At 39.6% G+C, this 12,690-nt stretch overlaps 1 protein-coding gene across 7 annotated transcripts in view; it reads left to right on the top strand.

The window, feature by feature from the left end:
• The window catches only part of LOC139758668 (uncharacterized), a 260,280-nt gene that overhangs the window by 196,068 nt on the left and 51,522 nt on the right, over positions 1 to 12,690 (top strand). For all 7 annotated transcript variants that reach the window (XM_071680307.1, XM_071680288.1, XM_071680282.1 and 4 more), the window contains 2 exons: positions 3,640 to 3,791; positions 7,012 to 9,724. In XM_071680307.1, coding sequence (XP_071536408.1) covers positions 3,640 to 3,791; positions 7,012 to 9,724 — 2,865 coding nt within the window. The remainder of the gene's footprint in view (positions 1 to 3,639; positions 3,792 to 7,011; positions 9,725 to 12,690) is intronic.

Here is a 12,690-nt window from a genome sequence, read left to right as displayed (position 1 = left end):
GGATGTGAATGCGTTGAGGGAGGGCAGTTTGTGGGATGACTGATCACTACCTGTTGGAGGCAAGAGTGAAGTTTTGTAGAGGTTTTAGGAAAAGAGGAAATGATGTGAGAGAGATGAGGGTGTTGAAAGAAGGTGAGCTTGGAAATGAGGCATTTGTGAAGAAATATCTAGAGAAATTGATTGCAAGATGGCAGAAGGTGAGAGTAAGCAAAGTAAGGGGAGTGGGCAAGGAAGCTGAGATATTTAAGGAAGCATTGCAGGTATGTGTTAGAGAAGAGTGTGGCATGGAGAAGGTTGGAGGTGGGCAGGTGAGAAAGGGCAGTGAGTGGTGGGATTACAAAGTGAAGTTGCTGTTGAAAGAGAAAAGACAGGTGTATGGGTGATGCTTACAGGGAAGGAGAGCAAATTATTGAGAGATGTACAAAAGAAAGCAGCAGGAGATCAAGAGAAAGGTGCAGGTGCTAAAGTAGTTGGGAAACAAGAGATGGGATAAGCAAGTATCAGTAAACTTCAAGGATAACAAGATGTCTTGGAAGGTGGCTAATAGTTTAAGAAAAACAAGAGAACAAATGGGAACTTCATTGAAGGGGGCATATGGGTAAGTGATAACAAGAAGTAATGTGGTAAGGAGGATACTGAGTTTTTTTTTTAAGGATTGTTGAATGTTTGGTGATAGGGTGGTAGAAGTTGGGTGTTTGGGTTGGAGGGGTATGTGAAGTGAGAGAGTTGGGGAAAGTGGTTTGGTGAAGAGAGAAGAGATGGTGAAAGCCTTGTGTAGGATGAAATGTGGCATCACAACTGAAATAGATGATATTGCAGTTGAATTTCTGAAGGGAAGGGGTGACTGTATTGTTGATTGGTTATTTATGATTTTTCATTATGTATGAATCATGGTGAGGTGCCTGAGGTTTGTTGGAATACATGTATAATGCCATTGTATAATGGCAAGGGGGACAAAGATGACTGTTCAAACTATAGAGGTATGAATTTGTTGAGTGTACCTGGTAAGTCTTATAAGAAAATGGTGGTTGAGAGGTTGAACAGATCACCATATTGGATAGGAACTGTGGTTTCAGAAGTGGTAAAGGATGTGAGGATCGAATGTTTGCTTTAAAGAATGTGTGTGTGTGAAATACTTGGAGAAACAAAATGATTTGTGTATGGCACAAATAAATCTGAAGAAATCATGTGATAGGGCTCCTAGGGATACATTGTTGAATGTCTTATGAGTATATGGTGTGGTAAGCTACTATAAATCATGAGAAGTTTTTATCAAGGGTGTGAGGCATGTGTGTGAGTGGTTAGAGATAAGGGTGATTGGTTCCAGGTGGTGGATGTGCATCAGGGGCGTGTTTGTGGTCACCATGGCTGTTTGATTTGTTTATGGATGTGGTGATGAGGAAGGTGAATGAATGTAAGGGTCATGGAGAAAGGAGTGTGTATGCAGTCTTTAAGGGATGAGGTGGCCTGGGAAGTGAGTCAGTTGTTGTTTGCTGATAACAGCAGATTCGAGTGAGAAGCTGCTAAGGTTGGTGTTTGAGTCCAGGAGAGTGTGTGAAAGGAGGATGTTGAGAGTAATTGAGAACAAAAGCAAGATTATTAGATTTAGCAGGATGGAGGGACAAGTTTGTTGTTGTGTGGGTTTGAATGGAGAAAATTTGGGGGAAGTTGAGTGAAGAGACATTGGAGTGAATGAAACCATGGAAGCAGAAGTGACTCATAGGGTGGGCAAGGGGGCAAAGGTTCTGGAAGCATTGAGAGTTTATTATGTAGGAGGGTAAAAATGGATTAGTTTGAAGATATAGTAGTCCCAACAATGTTGTATGGATGTGAGGCACAGGCTTTAGATAAGATTGTGTGGAAAAGGATAGATGTTTAGGATATGAAATGTTCGAGGATATTATGTTGTGTGAAGTGGTTTGAATAGGTGCAAAAGGGTAAGAGAGAGGTGTGATAATAAAAAGAGTGTGGTTGAGAGAGCTGAAGAGGTTGTGCTGAAATGGTTTGGTCATATGGAGAGATTGAGTGAGGAAGATATTGACAAAGAGGGTATATACTTCAGAAGTGGAGAAAAAATGAGGGAGACCAGACTGGAGATGGAAGGATGGAATGAAAAAGGTTTTGAGTTCTTAGGGCCTGAACATTAAGGATGGTAAAGGGCATACATGGGATAGAGTGATTTGGATTGATGTGGTATGCAAGGGATGATGTGTTGTCATTGGACTGAACCAGGGCTGATGAAGCAGCTGGGAGAAAGGTCTGTCAATATTGGATGTGGTTAGGGTTCTGTGATATTTTGCATTACATATGATAGATGGACAGTGTGCTTCTCACACTACCTTTCTAATGCAGGAAATGGCAAACAAGTATGAAATAGAAATAAGGGGAAAAATATGTGTATATTCCAAAGAATTGTCAATTGGTCAGCCTAGTGCAGCCTGACAGCATCATCACCAGGTTGTTACTGCTTATTGGAGGAGAGCTTACCTGTAGCTAGCTAAAGCTGCTACTGTTGAATATGTGCTTAGTGAAGGATGAGAGACATTAACCTTACTGGAAGGTATGTGGTGAGTAACTCTTAGCTATCTTTCTATATCTTTGACTTCTTTTCCCTCCAAGAACTTTCATTAAGGGGGTTGCCTTGGCAAGAGTCTCCCCCTATTTCTGTCCTTACATGCCTCCCTTGCGTAAACCATTCCGCCATTTTTCTCCCTTCAGTATTCTTCCACTCTGTTTCCCCATGTCACAGGTGGTCATCTCACAATAACCCCTATAATTGTACTATCATATACTCTTCTTGTAAAGTCCTGTCTTGCAGTCTTTCTGCATGCTCAAACTACTTTACAGTATAACGTTTCATCCACTCTTCCACTCCATACTTCATTTCCTTTGTATTCCCTATCATACCAAATCTGTCATATACCCCCTTATTTCTTTCTTCATTCCATGTAATCATTCCACATGCTCTTCTTGAAATGTCTATTTTCAAAGCCTGGATTCTTGACCTCTTTGGCTCATGACCTTGTTTTGGCTGCATAGGTCAGGGTTGGAAGGACTAGCCTGTTCCTTAATCCCTTTGTTCATTTCCACCTTTTAGTCTCCATTATTCTATTAAGGGACCCTCTGTTGCTTTCTTCCCTATCTCTCCTTCCATATCACCAGACTTGCTCAAGATAATTCCTAAATACTTAAATTCTGTCACCTCTTCTAGTCTTTCTTCCTATATCTGTAACACAGTTGTATACTTTCTTTGAAAGACCATCACTGTGATTTAACTTGCATTTACTTTCAATCGCTTACAAACCTTATAAAGCTTACTTACATCACCTTTTGCAACTCTTCTTTACTGTCAGCAGACAACACAGTATCATCCACAAACATGCTTTTAGCCCTTGGATATAATGGAGATTCCCATAGCCCACAGGACACCACCCTAGAGAAAAACAGATTTACATTTCTAAAAACTTAACCACTTAGATTGCTGTAAACCATGATAATATACCTGTACTATAATGTATGGTGTCTTAGGCATAAATTTTATCCTTCCAAGATAGTTTTTCTTTGATGGACTTACCACATTAATAGTTTTTCTCAGACATTTTGTTACAGTATTTTATGTGATATTACCTTTCTACTCAGGTTACATCATTGGAGACTGAACTTAGGATATCTTCAGAGAGCAGAGATAAGTTGCAAGAGGAGATGAAAAGGTTGAGGTCATCGTCAGGTGCACTCCAAGGAAACAGTTGTGCTGAACAACAACCAGAAATTTCCTCAGGAGTTGTTACAGGGTAAGGAGTGTGCTTTTATTCCAATGATCAAATGTAAGTAGGCATGAGGTTATGTGTAATTGGAGCTGCAAGTTTACAGAAGTGTGAAACCCACGTTCCATTTAATACAGTGGACATAAGGATGTATATGCAGTTGATAATTGGTGTACACGGGATGTTCAGTGTTGTAAATGGAAGTGGTGAAGAGCTCATAGATTTGTGTGCAGAAAAAGGACTGGTGATTGGGAGTACCTAGTTTAAAAAGAGAGATATTCATAAGTATGCATATGTAAGTAGGAGAGATGGCCTGAGAGTGTTATTGGATTACGTGTTAATTGATAGGCGCGTGAAATAAAATTTTGGATGTTAATGTGCTGAGAGGGGCAACTGGGGGGATGTCTGACCATTATCTTGTGGAGGCAAAGGTGAAGATATGTAGAGGTTTTCAGAAAAGAAGAGAAAATGTTGGGATGAAGAGAGTGGTGAGAGTAAGTGAGCTTGAAAAGGAGACTTGTGTGAGAAAGTACCAGGAGAGATTGAATGCAGAATGGAAAAAGGTGAGAGCAAATGACATAAGGAAAGTGGGGGAGGAATGGGATTTATTTAGGGAAGCAGTGATGGCTTGCGTAAAAGATGCCTGTGACATAAGAAAGGTGGGAGGTGGGAAGATTAGAAAGGGCAGTGAGTGGTGGGATGAAGAAGTAGTTTGTGAAAGAGAAGAGAAGCATCTGGACCATTTTTGCAGGGAAATAGTGCAAATTACTGGGAGATGTGTAAAAGAAAGAGGCAAGAGGTCAAAAGAAAAGTGCAAGAGGTGAAAAAGAGGGTAAATGAGAGTTGGGGTGAGAGAGTATCATTAAATTTTAGGGAGACTAAAAAGATGTTTTGGAAAGAGGTAAATAAAGCGCGTAAGACAAGAAAACAAATGGGAACATCGGTGAAGGGGGCAAATGGGGAAGTAGTAACAAGTAGTAGTGAACTGAGAAGGAGATGGAGTGAGTATTTTGAAGGTTTGTTGAATGTGTGTGATGATAGAGTGGCAGATATAGGGTGTTTTGGTCGAGGTGGTGTACTAAGTGAGAGGGTCAGGGAGAATGATTTGGTAAACAGAGAAGAGGCAGTGAAAGCTTTGTGGAAGATGAAAGCCAGCAAGGCAACGGGTTTGGATGGCACTGCTGTGGAATTTATTAAAAAAGGGGGTGACTGTGTTGTTGACTGGTTCGTGAGGATATTCAGTGTATGTATGGTGCATGGTGCAGTGTCTGAGGATTGGCAGAATGCATGTATATTGCCATTGTACAAAGACAAAGGGGACAAAGGTGAGTTCTCAAATTACAGAGGTGTAAGTTTGTTGAGTATTCCTGGGAAATTATATGGGAGGGTATTGATCGCGAGGGTCAAGACATATACAGAGCACCAGATTGGGGAGGAGTAGTGTGGCTTCAGAAGTGGTAGAGGATGTGTGGATCAGGTGTTTGCTTTGAAGAATGTATTTGAGATATACCTAGAAAAGCAGATGGATTTGTACGTAGCATTTATGGATCTGGAGAAGGCATATGATAGAGGTGATAGAGATGCTCTGTGGATGGTATTAAGAGTATATGGTGTGGGAGGTAAGTTGCTAGAAGCAGTTAAAAGTTTTTATTAAGGATGTAAGGCATGTGTACGAGTAGGAAGAGAGGAAAGTGAGTGGTTCCCATTGAATGTCAGTTTGCTGCAGGGGTGTATGATGTTTCCATGGTTGTTTAATTTGTTTATGGATGGGGTTGTTAGGGAGGTGAATGCAAGAGTTTTGGAGCTAGGGGAAAGTATGTAGTCTGTTGTGGATGAGAGGGTTTGGGGAGTGAGTCAGTTGTTGTTCGCTGATGATACAGCTTTGTTGGCTGATTTGGGTGAGAAACTGCAGAAGTTGGTGACTGATTTTGGTAAAGTGTGTGAAAGAAGAAAGCTGAGAGTAAATGTGAATAAGAGCAAGGTGTTCAGTAGGGTTGAGGGACACGTTAATTGGGAAGTAAGTGTGAATGGAGAAAGACTGGAGGAATGAAGTGTTTTAGATATCTGGGAGTGGATTTGGCAGCAGATGGAATCATGGAAGTGGAAGTGAGTCACAGAGTGGGGGAGGAGGGCAAAGGTTCTGGAAGTGTTGAAGAATGTGTGGAAGGCAAAAACGTTATCTTGGAAAGCAAAAATGGGTAAGTTTGAAGGAATAATGGTTCCATCAATGTTATGTGGTTGTGAGGCATGGGCGATAGATAGGGTTGTGCAGAGGAGGGTGAATGTGTTGGAAATGAAATGTTTGAGGACAACATGTGGTGTGAGGTGGTTTGATCGAGTAAGGAATGAAAGGGTAAGAGAGATGTGTGGTAATAATGGGTGTGGTTGAGAGAGCAGAAGAGGGTGTATTGAAATGGTTTGGTCACATGGAGAGAATGAGTAAGGAAAGATTGACAAAGAGGATATATGTGTCAGAGGTGGAGGGTACGAGGAAAAGTGGGAGACCAAATTGGAGATGGAAGGATGGAGTGAAAAAGATTATGAGCGATCGAGGCCTGAACATGCAGGAGAGTGAAAGGCGTGCAAGAAGTAGAGTGAATTGGAACAATGTGGTATACTGGGGTCAACGTGCTGTCAATGGATTGAACCAGGGCATGTGAAGCGTCTGGGGTAAACCATGGAAAGTTTTATGGGGCCTGGATGTGGAAAGGGAGCTGTGGTTTCGGTGCATTACACATGACATTCATGCTTACATACCTCCATCCAAAAGGAAACAGCTTAACCATCCCTTGCGTCAGTGAGGCAGCTCCAGGAAACAGACGAAAAAAGGCCACATCCACTCACACTCAGTCTCTAGCTCTCATGTGTAATGTACCAAAACCAAAGAGAGATAGATATAGAGAAATTTTATTTTTCTATAGATATTATAGAAGAATTACTGTGACTAGGATGCAGAGAAATAAATTTTTTGTATGAAAGTTGTGTGATTGGAGACGTTGGTTTCATGTGATGAATTTAATTTAGGGTTTAAAGCAAAAAGTAACAAGCATTTCTATTACTGCAGAAGTTCACGTTTCCCTTTAGCAGTTGAGTATCAATTAAAATCAACTGAAGGAATACGATTGTATTCTTCTTTATCTGCATGCTTTTGTTGTTGTTTTCTATTTGTTTCATATTGTTTTTAGAAGATACTTTTGATACATGGATAAAAAAGGTCAGCAAAGTATTGAATATAATAATTCTTTAGTCTACAGAAGGAGTGTGATAATCTTCAGGAAAAGAACAACTGCCTAAAGGAACAGCTTGGCAAGATGATGGAGAAACAGGAAAACATTAACCTGGAGTTTGAAGATAGCCATAGCAGAAGGGAAGAATTAGCATTTCTGAATGAAGAACTTAGCTCCAAGAATGATGAACTGACCACCAAGAATGATCTGCTCATCTTCAAGAATGAAGAATTGACAACAATGATTGATGACTTAAAGGTTGAGCTGAATGAGCTCATGTGTCAAAATAACATCCTAAAGTCTAATGCAGAAATGAATGGTAAAAAGGAAGCAGAACTCCTCATTCAGATTCAGGATCATATGGCATATAAACAAGAGTTGGAGAACCAGGTTCATACAGCATCTCAAAGGCTTGAAGAAGTAATTTCAGGAAATAAGGAACTCATTGCAAGAAACACCGAGGTAGTTCTACAGAATGAGACCCTTATTGCTGAGAACAAGAGCTTGCAGGTCTCACTTAAAGAACACTCTCTGAACTTAGAGGAGCTAGAAGAGTTAAGGGAGGTTAAAAACATAGAAAATGAGAAAGGTATATTTGAGAAACAGTGTAAGGATCTCGAAGCTACTGATACAGATGGCACACAGTCCAAGAATGAATTAGGAACTGAGAAAGAGCAGCTTTTGGACAGCTTAAAGGAGCCAGAAAATACATGTAGTCAGAGCCAGGTGAAGTATATTGAAGCATTGGAAGGTGGAAAAAGGGATGCACTAACTTTTGTCTCTGAATTAATGCCTTGTGAACAAAATGAACAATTTGGTTCGTCACAAGAAATAACAGAGAGTTATGATACCATTCTTACAGAGCGAGATCAAATTTTAGAAGAAAATGCTGGATTACACTCAGAAAGAGAGGAACTGCTTGTGGAAAGGGAAAAAATTCTGAATGATAAGTTGGAGTTGCTTTCAGAAAAAGAGAAGCTACAGTCAAAAATTGAACAGATGGAGAAAGAGAAAGATGAGTTGATGTCAGAAAAAGTATTTTTAGTGAGTCAAAAGGAAGATTTAGAAGTGGAGAAAGATTCAGCATTAAATGATATTGAAACATTACTTTCAGAAAAGAAAAAACATGAATCAGAGATTGAAGAACTAGAGAAAGAAAAAGATAACCTAATCTCTGAAAATAAGGTATTGGTGAAACAAAAAGAAGATTTACAAGCAGAGAAAAGCTCAATCTTTAATGATTTGGAAAATGTACTGTCAGAGAAGAAGGAATTACAGTCTGAGAAGGAACAGCTCTTGAAAAAGAATAGTGATTTATTGTCAGAAATTGAAGTGCTTGGAATAGATAAAGAAGCATTATCAGCAGAAAAGTATGTTCTTCTCTGTGACAAGCAGCAGGTGTTTATTGAAAAGGAACAGTTGCAATCTAAAAGTGAAGACTTGGTGTCAGAAAAAGAGTTAATGCAAGCAGAATTCCTCTCAATAAAGGAAAAATTAGAATCTGAGATGGAAAAGATGAAGATTGAGAAGGATGAACTGATGGCAGTGAATGAGGTTTTGGTGAAACAAAATGCAGATTTGCAGTCTCAGGAAAATTTGGCTTATAATGATAATGTAATTATATTATCAGAGAAGAAAGACTTACAGTTAGAAAAGGAAAAAATTTTAAAAGAAAAGAATGAGTTATTGTCAGAGAAAGAAGCACTAGGAATAGAAAAAGAAACACTATTTGGTGAAAAGCAGCAATTGGTTGTTGATAATGAAAGAATTTTACAAGAAAATACAACTTTATTATCAGAGAAAAAGGTTCTAACAAGAGAAACGGATCAGCTTAAAAAGAATGTTGAAGATTTAGTCTTACAGAATACTTTGTTTGCCTTGGAAAAAGAGAAGCTCTTGGGTGAAACAGAGGATCTAAAGGCAGAAAAAGGGCAGTGGGAGTTTACTAATGATAGAATTTTACTAGAAAATAAATCATTATTGTCAGAGAAAGAGGTATTACTTAAAGAAAAAGATAATCTTACAAAGAATGTTGAAGATTTAGTCTCTGAGAATACCCTTTTTGCTTCAGAGAAAGAGAACCTGAAGGCTGAAGTAGAGGGCCTAAGGGTAGAGAAAGAACAAATGATTGTAGAATTGCAGCAGCAGAAAAGTGCACTTGAACTGCATGAAATGGACATAGAAGATCTTCATGAAAATATACAAAATCTGACATCATTAAGGGAAAGTTTGATATCTGAGAAGGATCAGCTTGCTAGAATTAATGAACAACTACAAAAAGAAAATGAAGTCTTGGCTGAAAAAGTGACTGTAATAGACTTTAAAGATGATGAAATTATGAAGTTGTCAACTCAGATTACCCAGCATGTTGCAACTGAGGAACAGTTGACTTCAGAAGTTATGCATTTGAAGTCTGAGATAAATGACCTTCAAGCAGAAAAAGAACAACTTGTTCTAGATTTGGAAAATGCTAGAACCCATTTGAAGTTAGCCGAAGATGAAAATGAGACTCAGAAGAACATCCTGGAGAACCAGGGAGGGAAAATTGAAACCTTACAAAGTACTATTGATGATTTAAGGAAGCAGTTACATATCATGGAGAATGAAGCTGTGATACTGAAGAATAATGTGGTTGAGAAGACTGAAGAAGCTGTCAAACTGATCAATGAGCTTACCAAGGTCAAGGAAAGTTTACGGGTTTCACAAGACAATTTTGCTAACAAGCTGAGTGAGGTAAGGATTCGCTGGTTTAGAACTGAATGCAAATGAGTCTGTTCAAAAGGGACTAAAAGTGAAAAGCAGTACCCACAAAAACATAAACTTTTAAAGCAGAGTTTTTCTCTTAATTTTTTAGAATAATTGTTTAGAATAATTTATGTTTATTTTTTCATGACCTTGCTAGAGATGGGTAGATAGATGAATATTGTGACTTTACCTACCCAGGGTATAGGAGAGCAAGAATTCTAACCATGTGTCTCATGTATGCTGTAAGAGGCAAATATGAGGGATGGGAATGGAGGAGCTGGAAACCTTCCCTTCCATGTATTATTATTTCTTAAAATTGGCACAGAAGAAAGAGCCAAATGAGCATTTCATCTTCAGGGCTCCAGCTAGGGTGTCTAAATGTGGCTAGAGTTAACCAGGATGAGAAGAGATAGGTGCTGTGTTTGATGAGAGGATCCTGGACATTCTACCTCTGAGTTGAAGGGGGTACAGGAGTTTGGAAATGTTGAGGAACAAGTTTTTTGAGTTACTGTAAGGTCAAGGACAAAAGATAGTTTGGTATTTCCAAAGAAGGAGCTGTGGGAATCTGTGGTAAAGAATGTAAGTAAATGAGCTCAAGATTTATGTAGGTTAGCATGAAAGTAAACTACAAGAGGTGAGTGATTATTAGTGCTTATGCACATGGTAGTGAGAGGAAAGAAGTAAGGGTTGCTTTTCAGGAGGAGGTGAAAGAGTCCTTCAGTAAGTTAGATGAAAGGAATGATATCTTGATGTTGAGGATCTGAATGCAAAACTGGGTAATATTGCAGTTCAGGGTATAATTAGTGGTTGTGGGGCACATGGTGTAAATGAAACTATCAGTCTATCCAAGAGTGAGGTGCCTGAGGGCTGGCAGAATGCATGTACATTGCTTCAGTATAAAGGTAAGGGGAACAAAAGCAAATGCTTCAGTTTTTGAGGTGTTGGTCTATTGATTGTACCTGGTAAAGATGTGGGAAAGTGGTGATTCAATAAATGTTAGGATGCACAGGGCATCTAAGTAGGGGAAAGAATGTGGCGTTAGGGTGGTTGGTGGAAAGATGGACCAAGTGTTTGTTTCGAAGTATTGTGAAAAATACTTGGAGAAAGAGTGAGGTGTATATAGCATGAATATATCTGGAAAACAGTATATGATACAGTCAGCAAAGAGGCCTTGTGGGAGGTGCTGCAAATGTATTGGAAGTTATTAGATGCAGTGAGTTTTTTACCAGGACAATAAGGCTTATGTGTGTGTGGGGAAAGAGAATGGTGAGTGGTTTTTGATGAAGGTGGGTCTGCTTCAAGTGTGTGTGGTGGCACCATGGTTGTTTGATGTCTTTGGACTGAAATGTGAAGGAGGCGAATAGAAGGGCCTTAAAGCAAGAGACAGGTCTATGGCGTACTGAGGGTAGGGGAGCTTGTAAAGTAAATCAGTCACTGTTTGTGGATGACTTGGCTCTGTTGGCAGATTCAAGAGAGAAGCTTCAGAAGCTGGTGACAGAGTTTGGGAGAATATGTGAAAGAAAGTGGTGAATGAATGTAAACGAAAATAAGGTAGTAAGGTGCAGCAGGGAGGTGAGACAGGGTGGTTTGTGAATAAATCTGAATGGTGAGTGACCAGGAGGAAATAAAGTGCTTTAGCTACTTGGGAGTGCATTTGGATTCGAACAGAAATGTGCAGGCAGAAGTGAGGAGTTATGAGAAAAGAGATAAGTCCTGGGTGAATTGAAGAGTGTGTTGAGGGAGAGGCCAGTATCTCTTAGAGCAAAAATGAGTGTTTTTTTTTTTTTTTTTTTTTTTTTTTTTTTTTTTTTTTCCCCCGCTGTCTCCCGCGTTTGCGAGGTAGCACAAGGAAACAGACAAAAGAAATGGCTTTAGACCCAGTAATGTATGGATACGAGTCTTTGGCCCTGAATGTAAAAGAACAAAAGGGTGGATGTGTTGGTAATGAAATGCATTAGGATGGTATGTTGTGTGAGGTTGAGTATGGTATATTACTGAGCAGAATATCAGAGTTGATCAGTATGTGCTGAAGGTTTGAACATAGAGTAAATGAGTGAAGAGGGACTGATTAATACATGTCAGAAGTGGAGGGAGCAAATGGAAGAATGATTCCAAGAAGGAAGGATGGGGTGAAAGATGCTTTTTACTGCTGTGACCAGAACAGTGAAGAGGGTGTGAGGTGTGTGTATGGGATAGAAAAATTCCAGTGTTTTGTCATATATACATAGGGAGAATAAAAAGATGTTCTGGAAGGAGGTAAATAAAGTGCGTAAGACAAGGGAGCAAATGGCAACTTCAGTGAAGGGCGCAAATGGGGAGGTGATAACAAGTAGTGGTGATGTGAGAAGGAGATGGAGTGAGTATTTCGAAGGTTTGTTGAATGTGTTTGATGATAGAGTGGCAGATATAGGGTGTTTTGGTCGAGGTGGTGTGCAAAGTGAGAGGGTTAGGGAAAATGATTTGGTAAACAGAGAAGAGGTAGTGAAAGCTTTGCGGAAGATGAAAGCCGGCAAGGCAGCAGGTTTGGATGGTATTGCAGTGGAATTTATTAAAAAAGGGGGTGACTGTATTGTTGACTGGTTGGTAAGGTTATTTAATGTATGTATGACTCATGGTGAGGTGCCTGAGGATTGGCGGAATGCGTGCATAGTGCCATTGTACAAAGGCAAAGGGGATAAGAGTGAGTGCTCATATTACAGAGGTATAAGTTTGTTGAGTATTCCTGGTAAATTATATGGGAGGGTATTAATTGAGAGGGTGAAGGCATGTACAGAGCATCAGATTGGGGAAGAGCAGTGTGGTTTCAGAAGTGGTAGAGGATGTGTGGATCAGGTGTTTGCTTTGAAGAATGTATGTGAGAAATACTTAGAAAAGCAAAGGGATTTGTATGTAGCATTTATGGATCTGGAGAAGGCATATGATAGAGTTGATAGAGATGCTCTGTGGAAGGTATT

Source organism: Panulirus ornatus, chromosome 2 (genome assembly GCF_036320965.1).
Source record: "Panulirus ornatus isolate Po-2019 chromosome 2, ASM3632096v1, whole genome shotgun sequence".
NCBI classification, from domain to species: domain Eukaryota; kingdom Metazoa; phylum Arthropoda; class Malacostraca; order Decapoda; family Palinuridae; genus Panulirus; species Panulirus ornatus.
Note: the sequence above shows the minus strand (reverse complement) of the source record. Positions and strands in the feature narration are given on the sequence as shown.